The 19566-nt window shown below is 40.1% G+C and overlaps 2 protein-coding genes across 2 annotated transcripts in view; one reads left to right on the top strand and one right to left on the bottom strand.

Moving 5' to 3' along the window:
* The window catches only part of LOC145440724 (uncharacterized), a 53307-nt gene extending 45830 nt beyond the window's left edge, over positions 1-7477 (bottom strand). The window contains exons 1-2 of the mRNA XM_080318460.1: positions 7385-7477; positions 4085-4230 (exon numbers count right to left, since the gene is read on the bottom strand). Coding sequence (XP_080174586.1) covers positions 4085-4123 — 39 coding nt within the window. The 5' untranslated portion in view covers positions 4124-4230; positions 7385-7477. The remainder of the gene's footprint in view (positions 1-4084; positions 4231-7384) is intronic.
* A 5060-nt stretch (positions 7478-12537) lies between these two features.
* LOC145440745 (uncharacterized) lies at positions 12538-18880 on the top strand. Its single transcript, XM_080318486.1, has 4 exons — positions 12538-12774; positions 14931-15085; positions 15412-15535; positions 18728-18880. The coding sequence occupies exons 1-4, from the start codon at positions 12655-12657 to the stop codon at positions 18806-18808; spliced, it is 480 nt and encodes a 159-aa protein (XP_080174612.1). The 5' UTR covers positions 12538-12654; the 3' UTR covers positions 18809-18880.
* The last annotated feature ends 686 nt before the right edge of the window (positions 18881-19566 follow it).

The following is a 19566-nucleotide window of genomic DNA, read 5'->3' as shown; positions in this document are numbered from 1 at the left end:
TGCGATATGCGATGAGCGATATGTATCCGGAATAATGTGAATCAACAGGACCACCTTTCATTGATATATATATCAAGTAATTGTGGCTAAGAGCCTGGGCGCTCAGTATTATTAATGAATTTCTATCCCGAATGTTTTAATATCGACTCCGTGCAGCCTATAACCTTTCCAACGTCGCAAAAATATCACTCTGGAATATAAAGCACGTAAATTACAGCGTGAAAAAGACTTCAGTTTCGAGTTTGTTAGTCTATGGCAGGGGTGGGCAAACTACGGCCCGCGGGCCGCATGCGGCCCGCGACACCGTTCTGTGCGGCCCGCGAGAGTTTAAAGAAACTTATTAAAAATATTGATAAAATGCTCACCAAAAATCGAATTAGTGCAACTTTTTCTTAGTATATTGCAACATGATAATTCTAAGGCAGGGATTCTCAAACTGAGGGGCTCGCCCCCTTGGGGCCGTGAAAGCATCTGAAAGGGACCGCGAAGCTGAGCTCAAATGAAAATTTTTTTCGCGTTCCGCGCGATTTAATTCAATGCCCAGTTATGGCTCTGTGTTTAGTATGAATTTCATATTCAAAAATCTCTCATCCGCAGTCGTCATATTTCATGCCATCAAACTATCCGATTCGTTTTCTGTATGCGTAGGATTAGGGTATTTATATTTTATCAACACATATAGTAGAAGCGTGTTTGATGCTAACATGGTTATGATGCTGTCAGCATTGTGTGTCCTGGCACTAAACCAAAGTGGAATTAGTAAATCTATGAGCAGTTAGCTGCTCACAGATTCAAATTTCAATCCTGTTCTAAGAATAGGGACAATCGACTCTCATCTCTACAGTTTTGACACACTGGTTATTGAGTTCGACCAGCCTATGATATCTCGCCACTGTTTCTGACGCGTGTACGATATCATCAAAGCAATGTTTGTTTTTTTAAATAAGCCCATATATTATCTCCATGTCCTCGCTATGTGATCAAATACCAATATTGCGTTTTGGTGCGGCCCGCGAATGGATTCAGATGTTGAATGCGGCCCGCGGGCTCAAAAGTTTGCCCACCCCTGGTCTATGGTAATAGCATCCATCGATATCATAAGTGTAGGATACAAAGGGAAATATTGTCCGGATTCACTCAAATTAGTCTCGGAAAGACGTCTTCGCTGCCCAGGTGGACCGAACAATACTACGTTGGCCACACCAGATTGAAGACCAGCGTTGAATCATTTCGGTTAACGAAACCGGCTGTATTATCAAGCACGAACTTTTATTGATTTCTAAAAATACATAGTCGCTTAACATTTATCAAATATGAACCCTATGCGATTCCAATAACATTATTCTGCAAATCAGGAATAATCGCCGTTGACGAATCCACGTCTCTTGGCGAGGCTCACGTGCTATTGTAGCGGTAGAAAATGAGACACGCATCCATAATTTAGATCAGAAAATGCGGATACAATTCAAATTCTGTAATTTCTCTAAAAAATCTCCGCTAAAAAATAGATTCGCTTAGTAACGCATAAATCCTATCACATCTATATACGCCGATATATCATAGCGGATGCTGCTGATAATACAGTAACACCTGTCCCATCACCACATCACGTTCATATCTCATACTACGATATCGGAACTATATATACCAACCCGAATCCTGTGTTAGGTCATATATCCCACAATGTCGCAGTGGGGAACCGGGAAACCCGCAATTAAAGTAACATAGTACCACAAAAGTGGGTAATTACAATCAAGGTGAGATCTCCCGCGGCATTGACCGCTTAGCATAAAATTTATTACTGCTACAGGATATCAGCACTTTCATCCGTCAATATTCGTGATGCATGCGAACTTGCATAAAGGCGACGCCGCGTCGGAAACAAAGGACGCAGGAAACGAAATTAGTGTAACGGGCGAGCAGTATTCATGGGCATGCTCCCGACGATGACATTTATTGTGACCTAAACGAGATTTGTTGTGTATGCACCACAGCTGATTGAAAAGGTTTTTCACGCGCGCATGCCTGCTGTGCACACATGATTGGTGATAATAATTACTGGTAATTATGTAAAATCGGATGTCTAACCGATCAACGGAAGTGTTTATCTGCATACCCGAGTACGTAGAAGCCTAGAACGGAATCGGACCGTGCTGCAAGGGGCTGCTTATGAAAATACATAATAATAATATGGGCCTGATGTAAATGACCGCAAACTTTTTTTCGAAAATTCCGATAAGTGTGGGGTCGAAAATGCAGGATTTATCATACAATTTAGCAGTGGTGTTCAACCTGAAGGCTGTGAGCTTTTTTCTGGGGGAGGGAGGGGGGTAGCGAACGCGCTAATTTGTTTATTTTTAAAAGTAATTAGATTCCCAAATAGGTAGTGGTTGAGTCCGGGCGAGAATGCTGTCCTGTTTTAGTGATATGTCTACCACATGTGGCGACGCGCGGATCGCAGAACATATTCAAATGAGAAATTGGGTCGCGACAATAAAAGGATTGTGACTCACTGGTCTAAATAAATATTGCATTGGGATAGTATATTGAATTTCGGAAATACGCACAATTGCTTGGAAGTACAATTGTGACTTCATGTGACGTACCAGGATCGTGTTCACAGAGAATACGCAAACCAAAACCTTTCAGGGTCCGAACCACCCGCAGTAAACGTATAGACCTATAATCCCGATTAAAATCGAGCATGTATAAATAAATTCTTCACCCAAGATCTTCTCAGTCACACTGATCGGTTACTCGTGAGTTCTATCATGGCCAACTAAAACATGGTATCATGGACAATTGATCATGGTAATATACGACTAAATGATCACAAGTTTCCGGTTGGGATCTACCTACTATACTCGGCAATATTATGATACGCCTATCGGTCTCTTACTACTGTAGATATGAGCTCCTCCTCTTCAACCTTCGAAAATTCTTTTAACAAACTGTTGCCATTTAGATAGTAAGTAACCTGGCTTCTGCAGGCGACAATCAATGCCCCAAGCGATCGTATAATCGACAAAGTCCACCACTGTATAATTGCTTGGGCGGCGAGCCGGACTCAATCATCATGTCATCGAGAAGCGATATTCGTGAATGAATGAATTTGAATGGATCGCAACGATAATGAGCCATTGACTGCGGCCAATGTTCGGAAATTCGCACCGTGCGAAAATGATTTATATTGGCGGCGTCGTATTTTAATCCATATAGCCTCTCTGAAACAACTTGAATTTCTGCAGCGCAGCTTTGAAGAGAAATTTCCTTTCTTTCACCGCTACAAGAAAGCCCTTCCCATCATTTAGGTTAACATTTTATCTTTTCAATATGCACCCAGCCGATTCATCTCTATACAGGCACTTTTTTATCACAAGTATCATACAACAATACCACAATTGTGTAATGACGAGAATTTCAGCTAGGAAGCTGCTTCTCAAGCTCATTAAAACATTAAACGAAAACCATGCCATTGTGTCCTCAATTTTGAGGGTGGGTACACCCAATGTTCCCTCTAATATTTGAAGACCCTTAGAAAACAGTGCGTAACGACTAAAAAAGATCATCACTTCCGAATTTTGGAGCGCATTGCGCATAGACCGTGTCAGCACTGCGCATTTGCGCACGTGCGCCGCTTTGAGGGAACGCTGGGTACATCCACTGTCCTAGATTTCGGCTCAGCAACCTTCAAGCTGGGTTTCAAGTAGACCCAGTACCACAGTCTCTAATTGGATATAGGCCTAGCCCAACAAACAACATGCCGGCCAATCACTTTTCGGAGCGAAGATATGATCAGTGTTTGCTATATTCCTAACAATTTTAGAGCCTGAACACTTTGAAATAAGTGTAAGCATAATTGTCGAGTTCGTCGTACATCGCCACTGGGTAACTGGGAGCAGCGCATTGCGGATTATGATGATGGGATAAGAACATACGCAAGTGTTTAAGATTGTTACCTTGAAGAGTTCAATTGTAATATGATAGAAAATGAACTAAAACATTAAAAGCGCAAGTAGTCTATATTGAATAAGGGAATAGTATCTCAATACAGTGTATATTACTTGGAAATAGGAATATATACCTTTGAACTTCTGTTGGCTATAGAATCCCGGAAACTCATTTCTGCCGTATAATACCCATGCTTTTCTGGTTTATATGAAAAAAGCTTTCAACCACTCCTCATCGTCGAATCGTGAATGTGCGTCCGAAGAGCTGGCGGGGTTCTATCTAAAAGACGGGATATTGATATCAGACTAGAAGGATTTCCAGAAGAAATGCGCTTTGCCGCATGCTATATATTCATTCGCATTCAAAATACTTCCTAATAATACACCAGAATAGTTAATATTAGGTTTACTGTTCGGTGAATGTATTATTGGTAGTTTGCCTAACCATGGCGACGCACTGCTTCTGTATGAATATTCAATAGCTGTACTTCGTCACAGCTCATTGCACTCGCGCTTGGCCACAAGAAATGCGGCATTCACGGAAGGCAATGGCAGTTTAAGACAATGGTGTTTCATGGAACACTATAGGGGTGCCCTGAGCCAGTCTTATAGGTGTTACATATATAGACGTCAAGACACGCACTCAACTCATACATCTGATTTGTAATCTCACGCCTGTCTTGGCCGTCATTGGTTGCAGGTAATTAGAACCGATGAGTAGTCGAATTACGACTGCTGTGTTTGTATGTATAAGGGGTTATATGGTGCTCGACTACTGGGGTCTTGTGCACCAGGCCGGGGGAGCTAATAGTTAAATCATATACGTCTACACAATACAACAAATTCTATGATCGGATTAACCATACGCGGATCAGTCAACAGACAGTCCAAATTACAGTTCACACTGCAGCTACATTTTTTAGATATTGTCTCTGGTGATAGTATCGAGGACACGTCAGTAGGAAATGTTCGACAGTTTCTGGTACGCTGCTGTGTTCTAATTGTTGTTATTTGCAGTGCAGTACGCGGGGGAGGTTGCTCTTTGAAATGGAAACCATGTCATCCTGAAATGCTAATTCCATCACCAATATTTATAAACTCATTTTCAATTAATCAATTGGTGTCACACTGTTGCGTTTCAACCGAACAATACGATGACCCTTTTCAAGGTGGGGCCTCGCATTTCTGTACTGGTATTCGGAAGGGACGCAGGAGAAGCAACCTTGATTTGCACTAAATATTACTTGAACTGTTTTCGTTTTAAGTGAGACTTATAATTTAATGGTTCTGTTCTTTTAACGCTCTGTCGACACCAGAGGTGGCCAAAGTAGTCAAGAAAGATACTCAAGTAGAAGTATAAGTATCAGCGAAAAGAATCAACTCAATTACGAGTAGAAGTACTTCTTCGATAAGACACCTAAAACTACTTGAAGTAGAAGTAGAATTGACTGACTTTAAATCTACTCAAAAAAGTAAGTAGTTTTGAAAGCAGTCTTAATTCGTTCACATGACTGTCAAAAGCTGCAAATTGAGGTATGCGGAAGGTGCAGAGAGCTTGATTCTATTGATGCATCCCAGGAGGTATCAATTTTCGACCGAATAAGCATTCTTACGCATCGTGGGATGCAAATTATAGTATTGATATGAAAATGCGATATTAACCATTTGTTTACTAGAAGAACGCGTTTTAGAGGTGCCGAGATAGCGCAGTGGTATAATCCGCGGCTGCAACACCAGTTGGGTTGGGTTGGTGGTTCGAGTCCGACCGAGGTCGACTTCAGAATTCCTATACCTAAGTATTGGAGGTTTATCTAGGCTCCTCCTCGCCACTTCATCTGCATAAACGGTGTCTTACAAAAAGCCTAGAAGTGGGCCATGCTACAAGTCGGCATGATATGGAATGAAAATATTGGCCGGGTGTAAATGACCATAGTAGCCGACAATCATCATGATTATCACAAATAACAACAACAACAACCGCGTTTTAGAGAATATCGTGGTACGGTTCCCCACCCCATATTATAAGGCTCCTAGTTCAGGCGATGAGCAATACGGAGAAGTTGTATCGGATACGGTTTCAACACTTTGCGAGATTAGTATACGTTAATAACGAATATTGTGGATCGAAAAAGTATATTTAGTGTATCTTTATTTAAAAAAAATAGAAACACTTGCTTTTATACTTTAAGATTGCTGATCTGCGGACAAAAGAGCTGAGAGTAATTAAACTCAAAGTATGATATTCGGAATTGAAAGTGAAATACGAATACCACTTCTAAAAAGCGGAAAATATATTTCATGTCTTTCTTCGATAAAGCTTCAAAGGTGATTTGCTAAAACAAGTGTAATATTCAAAAAAGCCGGATTTTCCAGATTAACAGGACACGTCATGGGATACTAGATTACCATAGGATACGTTATTGCTAGATTGCGAAACGGTAGTTTCAAACGTTATGGTGGGTCATATTTACTGCGATGTAATATTTGATATGGGCGACAATGCGGTGTGAGCGGAACCAAGCAATCCGGTACATAAATTATATTCACTGATACTTTCGTGAAATATATTTGTCGCTCCATAGCTACTGTGCGCGAAGCGCAACAAATTATTTTGGATTTACTTGACGTTTATGAATATGTAATGTTTGTACTCCGTGAAAACAGCCCCGAAATTCCTCAGGCTATCTTTCGTATTGGGAGATTAAACTAGTTCTACTTGTCAAACTGAAAATAGCGAAAAGTAATTAAGTAGATCACAAATTATTACGAAGTAGAAGTAGCGAAAATCAGATATACGTGAGTATGTAACAGAAGTAGAGGAAAACTACTTGAGTACTTCCAAAAAGCAGAATTACTAAGTTATTGACCACCTCTGGTTGACACACAGTTCATCTTGTACACAAGTAATATGTACTAATGTATGAGATAAGTTAGAGTTAGATTCGTATTGTGGTAGACTTTTGTTTCTATGTCGGTGAAAATGTAGGCTCCACGAAGGTTGCTCTACGGTTACAACAAGAAGAGATCCGGATATCACCTGATGTTTATAGTAACGATATATTTGCAGGAGCGTATACTCAAACAACGCAATGATGTCATAATCGACATAATGCACCGTTATTTTCAATAATATTGAAGCGGAAAAGAGCATTTTGGATTCACGGGTGTTGATTGCAATGCAGTATGCGGATATTCACTAGCTCAATTACAGCGCGGGGTGAATTTTCTATACCATAATACGCAGATAAGATCTTGTGCAAACTGAGCCGCACTGCTGTAATTCCAAAATAATGAGCCAAATCCATGAGGTATATTTCATCCCGGATTCGCTAGGTAGGTATTAAAATCTCTTGATCGATTACGAATTGTGGTGCAATGTAAACAGACGGAGTCTACATACCGCAAATATCCTGGTCTTTGCTCGGACCTCTTACCATTAATTAGAATACATCGTTTTATTGATGTTTGCTGTTCAGATTTTGCCTTGTTCACTCCTCGGGTGGATTTATGATCGGGGAAACGTTTCTCTTCAAAAATAAAAAGAACTTAATCATTCTTAAAGTTCTTTACGGTATTACCAAAAGCCATCATTTCCGGAATTCTTTTCTGTATAGTTAAGTATAGGGTTACCATATTTTGTACTCGGGAAAGGAGGACAGTTTTTCAAAATTTTCAGCCTTCGAATTCTGGAGTAAATCCCGAAAATATGGTACAGTAACCACGAAATTGTGGTCGGTTTACTAAAGAAAAGGTCTTCACTTAAGTTCGATCCACGAATTTCCTGTTTAGCGTAATTTATGCCCATTTTCACTCGAATCTATCCATCATATTAGCTCTAATACCTGCTGTAATGGAGGACGAATTATCAAAAAGGAGGACATGTAGGCGTCTTCGGAGGACATATTCAAGAACCTGAAAAAGGAGGACGTATGGTAGCAATAATTAAGATTGCGGCAATATTTTCCAACAATGAAATGACGTCATGCTTGATGCTTGGTGGCGTGGTAAAAAAATGATGTCACAAGGGTCTTTCGCCTCTTGGCATCACTAGACATGCAACTGGTAAGGTCGTCGCAACCTTTTTACGCAAATACATTTTTATCTTGCAATAAATCAATCCCACATGAATTCAAAATACTTACCCCTGAGAATACATACAAACCCCTCTTGAACCCCCGGCCCATTGGTGTTGCAGCGTTTGAACGTACCATCACAAGGGTTGCATTTAAAACCAAAATCTATTTAAATCATACCTAACATGATCCTTGTTTAAAACCCTTTTTTAGTAATGGCGTCACTGAAATTCAATTGTGATGTCACGGTGGATGAATATTTCTTATAACTCTCTAGGAATTACAATTACAAATCAAAGGCCAATATCGCTCCTTTGTCGAAAAAGGTTTCTGGTCCCTGTCTTAAACGGACCAAACTATATCTCTGACCACCGGGACTACATCGTCATGAAGCATTTTCGTTCCACTTATAGATAACTTCGTGATAAAACTGCTGTCTAATCGCCGACAATGTCAAAGTGTGAAATCATTCCATATCGTAAACGTCAACTATAGCTAGTGCAAGTATTCCAAAAGTTCATACTACTCGTGTTCGAAATTTTGTATATAATTATGACAAAACCATACCACTTGTGTAAACAAAATTTTACTTTTTGAAATGGTATTCGTTTAAAACACTGTTTAAAACAGTGTTTTGAAACATTCCTTGTTTTATATGCAACCCGAACCACGACGCTATACTCGCCCCCTAAGAAGAATTGGCTCGATGAATACTTCAATAAAATCTACTCCCTATCGCCACCTTTCAGTTTACCTGAAACGAATATGACAGGCATATTCGACGTCAGAAATCCCCTGATGCCGTCATACCAGTGATTCAGATTATCCACGGAGTTCTGGCATCCCGGTATAGTATACAAAGTCATATGTATTACATGACCGACAGCAGTAGACCGTGGCCTACTATAGATAGCTGTTGCCATGTCCAGAGTGTGAGATGCGTCATGTTCACGAAACCATGATTACTCACAGAAAATTCGGAACAATCAAACCAATCCTAACCGCATGATATTTTAATAGGTTCGCGCATAAAAATTGCAGACATTGCGAATGCGTCAGCATTCAGCAATGATATGCGTCGCTGACAGGTTTTTCACAACCTCACAGGTCGATTACAATCGACGCGTGTATTCTCTTTTTCTTCAGGTGCAGCATTTTGCAAAGTCTCATTATATGTCTATTACAGTGACTCAAAACCGATGTTCCATGGAACACTACGGGTGTAGTTGATACAAAAGTTTGGATGAAAAAGCTTCTGTTAATGTGTTCCTCCAGTAGTCAATACCATCGACACGGGTTTCGCTGAATTTAGAGGCGCTCAGCTGATGCTTTTATGGCTGTTTAGTGGCACGCGGACGTTTACCGTAAAGGGCTACAAATCGGCCATGAATAGTAAATAAATCGAACATTCGTGGCCTACGCGCGATGTAATGCATTTGAAAGTAGTTTGAAGCCCGTAAAATTAATTGCCTTCAATGATTACTTAGCTGTTAGGGTGCATCGAGAGAGGATTTTAGTGTTACAACATCGCAACCACCACCGAACAATAAAAGTGCTTAAAGGGGCACTGCACTCTAAACATGATGTGGTCTCAAATTGAAGGGCAAAACGAGAAATTTCTTTTGGCCGCAGCCTTTCTTCAGAACGCTACCGTAATGGAGATGCAATTTATTTAAATTTCCACAAGAACTTCACGCTCTAGCAGTCACGCAGAGATCGAACTTTATATAGTTGTCAGCCGATGTTATGAGGGAAATATGTCGTACACGAAATAAAGAGAATACGCTAGGCCCGATTTTGACATAAATCTCCTGACTAAACATTTCCGTTGAACGCGGTGTCTAAACCACCTTGTCGTGTACGAGATATTTCCTTCATAACATCGGCTGCAACTATATAAACTTCGATCTCTCGAAACGATGCCTAGAATCAGCATTTCACCTGCATCGAGTGAATGCAAAATTCCTGTCGCGCAGGAGACAATTGGTTTTCAGTTCCCAAAGGAATGAAAGGTTGTCTCTCGTCTGGAGATAACGCATATGTAGGCCTACCTCAATATGTTTCCTGTGTTGCAGCGAAAGTGCCTATGGTACTTCGCTACCGCAATCCATTCAGGTTAAAAGGGGCACTGCGCTCTAAAAATGATGTGGTCTCAAATTGAAGTACAAAACGAAAAAAAAATTGGCCGCAGCCATTTTCTTCAGAACGTCATCGTAATGGAGCTGCAATTTATTGAAATTATCACAATAAATTCACGCTCCAGCAGTCACGCAGAGATCGAAGTTTATATAGTTGTCAGCCGATGTTATGAGGTAAATATGTCGTACACGAAAGAAAGAGAATACACTAGGCTCGATTTTGACTTAAATCTCCTGACTAAACATCTTCCGTTCAACGCGGTATCTAAACCCCCTCGGCGAGTACGAGATATTTCCTTCATAACATCGGCTGACAACTATATAAACTTCGATCTCTGCGTGACTGCTGGAGCGTGAATTTCTTGTGATAATTTCAATAAATTGCAGCTCCATTACGGTGGCGTTCTGAGAAAAATGGCTGCAGCCAAATTTTTTTTTCGTTTTGTTTTTCAATTTGAGACCACATCATTTTTAGAGTGCAGTGCCCCTTTAAACCTGAATGGATTGCGGTCACGAAGTACCGTTGGCACTTTCGCTGCAACACAAGAAATATATTGAGGTACATATGCATTATCTCTAGACGAGAGACAACCTTTCATTCCTTTGGGAACTGAAAACCAATTGTCTCCTGCGCGACAGGAATTTTGCAATCAGTCGATGCAGGTGAAATGCTGATTCTAGGCATCGTTTCGATCCGTCGATAAGTTGGTGCAATACAGGGTAGGAAACATTTCCGCAGATCGCAGAATTTCAAAAGGCGTAACTCGCAATGATTCGCGCTTGGATATGATGAGGAAAGATCGAAATTAATTCGCGAGGCGCGTCTTGCCCATGGCTATTGCCTGCATCCCTTATCGAAAATCTTGCTCAGTGACAGAATAGGGAAGCATGAAGAAATATATGTTAGATCTCATGTTAATGACATCTCAACTCTGGCTCTAAGGTAGACGCGAAAAAAACTCGTTGTGACGTCAGGATGAGAGATGTGGAAGTTCGAGTGTGAAACTTTTATACGACGAAAAATAATACAATGCTATTAGATCTACTTCACGTAAACGAAACAATAATATTTTTTCTATCATGTCTATTTAATTGACACTTTTGTGACAATCAAGACCGCAAATGTCGTACCCGAAGCACCCAATGGGGGATGGGGAGCGGACGAATTATTTCGAAAATCAACATAAATTATGGAGTATTTTGTAGAAGGTTTCGTACGACTTTCAAATTTTACCTGGTGACAATGCTATTATATTGATCGTTGCCTGCAGAAAATATCATTTCGACTACCGTGACTAGCTTTGTACTATCTTTCGTATGCTTCGATGCGACTAACCAAGGTCTCAAGGCTTACACAGTGAAAATAGCAGCAAAACTGTAGTTGATAAATTAACTCTTAATGGCAAGTAGTGGATAATTTCAGTGTTCGAATAAATCATTAAAATTAATACCCGATTCAGATTCGGTACTAAAATCGCTGTACCCAGCCATGATAAAGGGTTTGTCCAATCGTTCATTTCAGAGATAGAAGTGAACCGTGAACAATGGGCCTAGACCAAACTAGAACCGTAGAGTTCCGAACCCGAACCTAGACGCTCCTCAATGTTGATATTGCAGCTTAATTTGAGCACGATATCAGCTCAAAAAGTAGTAGGCTACAAATATACATAGTTCGTTGGTAGGTGGTGATACGGCCCGACTTAAGCCGAAATATCGAGCGCGAGTCAGGCCCGACCCGAATCGAACCCGTAAAGCCCGACCACCTCGCGTCAATGAAACCACAAATTAGAACCTATAAATCGCTGTTAAAACTTCAATGAGGCCTATTCCTGGATGCAGCGATAATAAACGCTCAAGCGCACTAATAAATATTGCGACGTTTAGCCTATGCGTAGAGTTCATAAATGCGTGCCCACAGCCATAAAAAAAATGACGATCTGTACTGGTACGCGATCAGAAAATCAGAAAATGCCAATTGAGTATATTATTCACAACATTAGAGATTCATCACGAGGTTGATTAATATCAGAGGCGGTCAAAGTGGGCTCTATTCGTATTTCCTTGGGCAAGTCAGTCTGGGATAAGTACAATAGGTAGTTACAGGCATTCAGCATTTGACATCCAGTGGACTCCATGGGACGCTCAGGGTGATCATCTGCTGCTATCCACGAAGCAAAAAAAGTAACAAGTCGCCATCGAAATCTCAGTAGTATTTTTCAACCTCGACGACCAGCATTTCAACAGGATATTATTGTATTCCTGAAGTCAATATGTTGATTCAAGAGGTTATCGCTGGATATATTCCCAATGATCATTGTCAGTCAATTCATATAGGTATAGACATAGGTGTAGTCCTAAGTCACGCGGACATTCGACATTTAAAAAATGAATGCATTCAGTTCGGCGCGAAATTTATATTGGGTGTGGAAAAAGTTTAACTTTAGTTTCTATTGTTTAGAAATCTAAGTTGATCAGATACTTTGATAGCGTACAATGTCGGCCTGGAAGACTTGGACTATACTTATTGCAGTCTGCATATCATTTGTGTCCTCCAAAACTGTGGCGAAATGCGATGTCGGTGTCAACGGTCACATCACATTTACGGAGAGCGATGTAAGCTTGATACGGTTATTCAAGTCATATATATATATGTACCGAGAAAGCAAATTCAATGTCTTTGAATATTTAATGTCATCTTCGTTAATTGCTGTACATGAAGGTAACATCTAAAATTCTAATACACTAGTTTGCCGATGTCGTGGGTTCCAATCATTCATAATGTCCTCCGAAGATTCATATTACATGCTTTGTTGAATGTCATAATGATAAAACTTTTGAATAACACTGTCTAAAATGTGTATTAGGAAAAGTATATCAAAGCACCTCTTGTGTTAAATGCAACCCTGACCGCAACCGTAAAATCAGATTACCATGAAAGCAAATGCACGAGGTGGATATAGCTTTTTTCACTACATTCACCATATGTAGATATACGAACAGGATCTGAATTTCAGATTGAAATCGGAAATGTCCCGTCAACTTCTTTTAAAACAGAGGAGGTTAACCACTATTTTCCCACGGTGCCAGGATGTCCTTTGGTATTTATTTGCAGAGCCTGATAATATTTCAATTTTAGTCACCTACTCCCACAGAAGTATTGTCTAAGTCGAAAAGCCTCCCGATATGGTTCGTATAGTCTACACCAGTGGTTCCCAACCTTTTTCGACTCATCGCCTCCTTATCAATCTCGACACAAATTTTAGCCCCTCATATTTATGGATCCGAAAAAAGAGGACACGTGAACGGAAGATCTATTCACTTAACTCTGATCGATAATGAATTTACTAAAAAAGACCATATTCCCTAGGTGGTAGGTCAATGGTTCCCAAATTTTATGTTTGTGGCACATAAGAAAAATTATTAAACGCTCGTGGCACACTTACAAAAAAATATGTTTTTTGAGAAAAAATTTACGTGGTAATGCGATAGCTATGCTCATTTAGACGAACATAGTCGCGAATGAAACGAAGTTAAATTGGATTGTTGACGACATACCCGTATTTAGTCGTCAATTTCAAGCAGTCTCTCTCGAGCACAGCTTTTAATATCATTCAAAACAAAGAAGCTATGTTCACATAGTCATGGAGACACAAATGGAACTGCAACTCGGGTCGCTTTTGTGTCTATCATGATATAGGTCAGGATTTGAAATGAGACAACCATTTTTGTGGAAACAACGTTTTAAAAAACGTGATGTTTCGTATATATCAATAAGCTGTTCTTCAATGAGATTACTTGTTTCATTGCTTCCAAATGGACTGACTACCCATCTAAATTTGTGGACAACAAATCGTGAGACGAAATATTGTCAGAGGTGATCAAAGTAGTCACCGTCGCTACTCAAGTAGAAGTACAAGTAACGCCGGAATTTCTACTCAAGTAGAAGTATGAGTGGTGGTTCAAAAGTAAGTAAGTAGGTATTCTACGCAAATTTTTTCCTACAAAACTGAAAACTGTCAAGTAGAAGTAGAAGTAGTCTAAAATCATAACTACTTAAAAAGTAGTGCGAGTAGGAAAAATCTACTTCAAATACTTCAAAAAGTAGAAGTACTTCGTTACTGGCCACATCGGAATATTGCAATGCGAATTGAAATCCAGGCAATGTGCTCAGGTTTTGCGGACTAATTTTATGTTGAAGAGATGCTTCACAAGGAGCATGAAACGATTCTTCGGCACGTAGCAGCCCAATTATAGAACGTGACAATTAATCTACTCATCGGCAATGTCATGATTGGTTCCATTGTAATGTTCACATGTGCCTATTTATCACATATAGCAGTGGTTAGTGTGCCTTTTCCGCGTGTGCTTGCCTGCGTGTCTTGATTTAAATAAATTAGAAAAATATTCGCGGCACACCTATTAATATGTGGCGGCACACAGTTAGGGAATCACTGTGGTAGGTGCTCGGAAAACCGGTTTCCGCGTCTACTTTCCGTCAAGTTGACCTCTTTTTCGGATTATATGCAGAGTAAGCCGTCTTCAAGCGCATTTTTTTTACCATTTCAATTAAATACATCCCATTGGATGTTCTAACATTTTCGCCCCCTATCGCCCCCCAGTCACCACCTTATGGCATTTTCGCTCCCTTGTTTCTCAAAATCGTCCCCTGAGGGGCGATCTCACCCACGTTGGGAACAACTGGTCTACACTCTGCGTAGTGAAAATACAGGGAAGGTAATGGAAAATCATTATGGCCGAAATCTTCGCAGAGTGGAAAGCTTGCCGTGAATCTTCATCTTCACAAGTTTTCGACGCAGTCCGGCACTTACGAGATACACGTCCACGAGAATGCTACCAGCTCTTCGTTATCGTGTAAAGGAGCATCGGTGATTCATTTTAATCCTGATGACGGCGTTGACGGGAAGTAAGTAAGTTAGCCTGCACTTCTTGAAATGGCAAGGTCAGGAGTTCAAAATTTCGGGCATGCGAAGGCATGAAGAATAGGAGAGAAAGCCTCTTTTGCCGCATTATTGATACGCTGGTGCCATCTGATCATGCTCATGTCTCACCCACAGCCCCACGATTTAGGCAGCCAATAGCACTTTAATGACAACGCTGCGTACCATAACGTCAGCGGAGTATGAGTCTTATTAGATATACATTCAAGTTTATTGACATATGTTTTCCCATTGTAGTAGCGGCCAATGGAAATATATTGACTCACAGTAACTGTCGTCTTTCACATCTCAGTAACCTTGGAGATTTGGGATTACATTCGACAGACGACAGAGGAATGCTGCACAAGGTCATTCCGGACATTTCCCCATTGACACTTGAATCAGGACCATTCGATATCAGGAATCGTGGGGTCGGGGTATGGAATTATTTTCTCAATATTGAACGCATGCTATCTACCTATGAAAATAGCTACTTGCATGTCGTTGTAATGGGAGGAAGAGTCTAATTCCGAAATCATGCCGTTTCGGAATTACTAATTCACCTCCAAATTAGAATCCAATATTTCATAAGAGAATACTTGTATCCGCAAGGTAATGTACATGCATCTAGGGCTGTATTTAAAACAAAAATCAATTTAAAACAAACATGTTTGAAACAAGGCCCTTCCTTAAAACATTTTTTTGATTTTTTTTCTAAGCCATGACGTCACACACATTCAACTGTGGCGTCATAGTGGATTGATATTCACAATTGAAAATATATGGTAAATATACCTTCTTTGACGAAATAGGCTTCCAACCCCTGTGATATGCGGACTAAAAATATCTTAAACCAGTACTACATCTTCATGCATCATTTTGACGTTGGTGATCATCATCATCAGAACATTAACTCCATAGCAATGTTCTACATCTACGTAATATAGCCAGTGTTGGGATCAAGTCACTACCTTCGAGTCACGAGTCATTTCGAGTCATTGCAGATTTTGACTCGAGTCAAGTCGAGTCAATCGATTTTCGAAGGTGACTCGAGTCAAGTCAAGTCACTCAATTTTTCGAGGTGACTCGAGTCAAGTCGAGTCAAGTCAAGTCAAGTCACGAGTCAAGTCACAATTCAAGTCAAGTTGCCATTTCTAAGTATGAGGCATTCTTACGTCATTGCATTTTGCTAGCTGTCTGAAATACAGACTGAGTGGTTTTTGATTCTGGACCTATGAACGAATATAGAGTTAAATATAAACTCAAGAAGACGGTTTATCGCTCACATATATACGTAGAAATGCTAAACTACGTAAGTAACTGCATAGCCTCGGATTATAGTTACCAGCCAAAATGGAGAATAGAGAACCGAATTGATAAGATGCGATACATTACCCATTTACAAACTGATATGATACAATTCTAGCCTGCGCCAATGGTTTGAGGACTATATAAACTATATTGGAATTCAATTTCAATAAAACAGGATGTTTTTTTCAAGTTAAGAATAGAGAACAAAAATACACATTTTGCTATAAGATTACTGTACCTCACTAGTTTGCGACAGCGTAGGCTGTAAGCTTCGATCACTTCATTTGCAGTCAATTTATTTGTGAGAGAACAATGGAGGCTCAGTAAAAACGCACGATCATTGAATGATTTGTCGCTCTCATGGGTTACACCAGCGTTTCGCGTACAATCCGAACATATGCAAGACACAATGATTTTTATCGACATCGATTTCTTGATGACTCGAAATTGACTCGTGAATTTTGCTCCGAGTCACGAGTCAATCCACATTTTTGATACGCCGAGTCAAGTCAAGTCAAGTCTTTTTAGCAAAGTGACTCGAGTCAAGTCAAGTCATACGAAAAAGGTGACTCGAGTCTGACTCGAGTCAAGTCATGACTCGAGTCATCCCAACACTGAATATAGCTGTTGAACCGACTATTTCGAGGGTTCCAGACATCCCTCATCGTATATGTCGGCTATATCGGGTAGCAATCGTCGTCCGTATAGGCTCATACAACATGCATTTGGAAAATATTTACGCAACTATGGCATAATTATACAACTTGAAAAAAACACAGTTTTTTTAAAAGCCTTTGTTTAAAATACTGTTTCAAATATGTTTTCAGCAAAGTGCTTTAAACAACCATTTGTTTTAAATGCAACCCTACCTGCGTCACTACCCCGATCTGAGGGTACGTTGTATATCGCATACCACCTTACCGACGAGACAACGAATAGTGGCATAGCACTTGGATGACGAGGAGTGGAAAATCGATGTTGCTGACTAGGGCTGGACTAAAATCGAGTGCCTGAGTGATTCGATTCTGAATCGAGTAAAAGGCTTCCAGTAATGTAGAGAAATAGATTATCACTCATTTTAACGTCATATCCACATCAATTATGCGGGAAGTTCAAATATGTACCTATTCATGCTACCACGAAAAATATCTACATCACATTAAAATTTATTCGGTCTATATTTGCGAACAAAACAATTTCATTGCTCACTTGTGCATTTGTGATATTCCTGTGGGTTGATCAAGACTTTACAGAAATGCCATTTCAACTAACGCGCGTATCTTTGTACTACATGTTTCGTATGTTAGGATACGGCCAATCGTTGGCCTCAAGGATTTCACGGTGTAAAATAGTATCTACTAAAGGCTCTCTAATTCTAGTTGATAAATTAACTCTTAGTGGCTAGGAGCGTATACCTGAAGTAATCAAAAAAATCGTCTTCGCTACTCGACTCAAATCATCAGAATAAATACTCAATTCAGTTACCAGTATACTCGTATCAATGTGACCAGCCTAGGTGCTGACACGATAACCTTGCAGCTCCTTCGCATTCCTGTCGTTGCAGCAACCATGCGTCACGGCTCTTCGCTTGCAGCCTCACAGTTTACTATAATTGATATTTGACTCTTTGTAAAATCTGATAGGACCAATATGACTGTTTCACGTACTCTGGTATAGTACATGGAAAAGATAATTAGCTTGTTGACCTCTGCGTGTAAAGTTATGTTTAAAGGATAAACGGATAAAAAAATGGACAGGCCGCTGCCGATACATACGCGCAGGACAGAAACGGCAAACGCCAGCCACCCCAAAACGTCCGTCCTGGGTCCGCTATAGGGTGATCAACCAAACGTTATTTTTTAAAAGGTTCAAATATTAAAATGAAGGTAGGTAACGAGATTAAATCGCGCTAGAGGCGCCAAGAATATTTTGAAGAGTATCAATTCTACCAAGAAAATGCTCCATTATTTATGTTAAGTTACGAAATACTTTTGGGCCCTCTTCGCGCTGGGGCCTCACCCAATTGAGAGCTGGGGCAGGTGGGGGTGTGGCAGCACTGCATAAGTACCTTCGCCCATTGTTTCATAACAGATATCATGGAATCCAAACTTTATGTTGTTAACAATACCTTGCTTGAAGCATGAAATTCAAGACCACATGAATCGCCGAAGATCGTGATATAGATGAAGTGATCATGATCACGTCAGGCCGACAACATATCGACAGGAGTAGGCCGATACTAATATTTCTACAGACACAGATATCGGTCGGGCTTTAATCTAAACTGACACCCAATGAATGTTGTAACGTATTTTTAGATTCACGATGCGTCTCGCGACTGGGAAATGATCGCTTGCTGTCAGATCTTGGAACAAGATCAGTGGAATGGATTCAGCTGAGAAGATCGCCATAAAATATAGTGCAATCTTCATCTCATACAGGATTGTCATTAATAAATAGTTTTCAACGTATTTGTTGTCAGTGAACAACCTTTGAAGATGAGATCGGGAGAATTATGTGTTAAGTCTTGTTGCAGCAAGATTTCAAATCAGACATTCGATAACTGCTCAGCAATAATGCAATTATAGAAAAGCGTCCCTTAGAAATAGCCTACAATTACGGCAGTCCTTTCTAAATATAATATATAATATAGATCAGCGGTTCTCAACCTTATTCACCTCGCGGACCGGCAAAATATCAAAAAATTTTTGACGGACATTTAAAAATTTAAATCAACCCAAAATTTAAAGTATAGAAATATTTTTGCAAGTATGATACTACGGAGTGACATTTAGAGCAGTTGTTCTCAACATTGTGTCTTCGCGGACCCCCTTAAACCACCACGGGCCCCCGCAAATTCTCAACTTTTTATTTCAAATTTAGCTCTAGGCGTAATATTGCGCAACCATCATCTGTCATGTGCAAATATCAACTTTAGGCTAGTGATTAACAGCAACAAAATGACCCTTCCTGAAAATAAAATTGTAATATTTATGCATAAATTGAAAAGACTTTAAATTTCAATGCAAATTATTTAGCTGCATTTCCTGAAATACGCGGCTGTGTCTTGCGAATTCGCGCCGTCAATTTGATATGAACGAGAACCGAATATCCATTTACGCAAAGATAGGTGGCGGCGAATGTAACAATAACGCGT

This window comes from Botryllus schlosseri, chromosome 6, assembly GCF_051294905.1.
Source record: "Botryllus schlosseri isolate E-star chromosome 6, Bs_hap1, whole genome shotgun sequence".
Lineage (NCBI taxonomy): Eukaryota > Metazoa > Chordata > Ascidiacea > Stolidobranchia > Styelidae > Botryllus > Botryllus schlosseri.
This window is presented reverse-complemented; position numbering and strand designations above follow the sequence as displayed.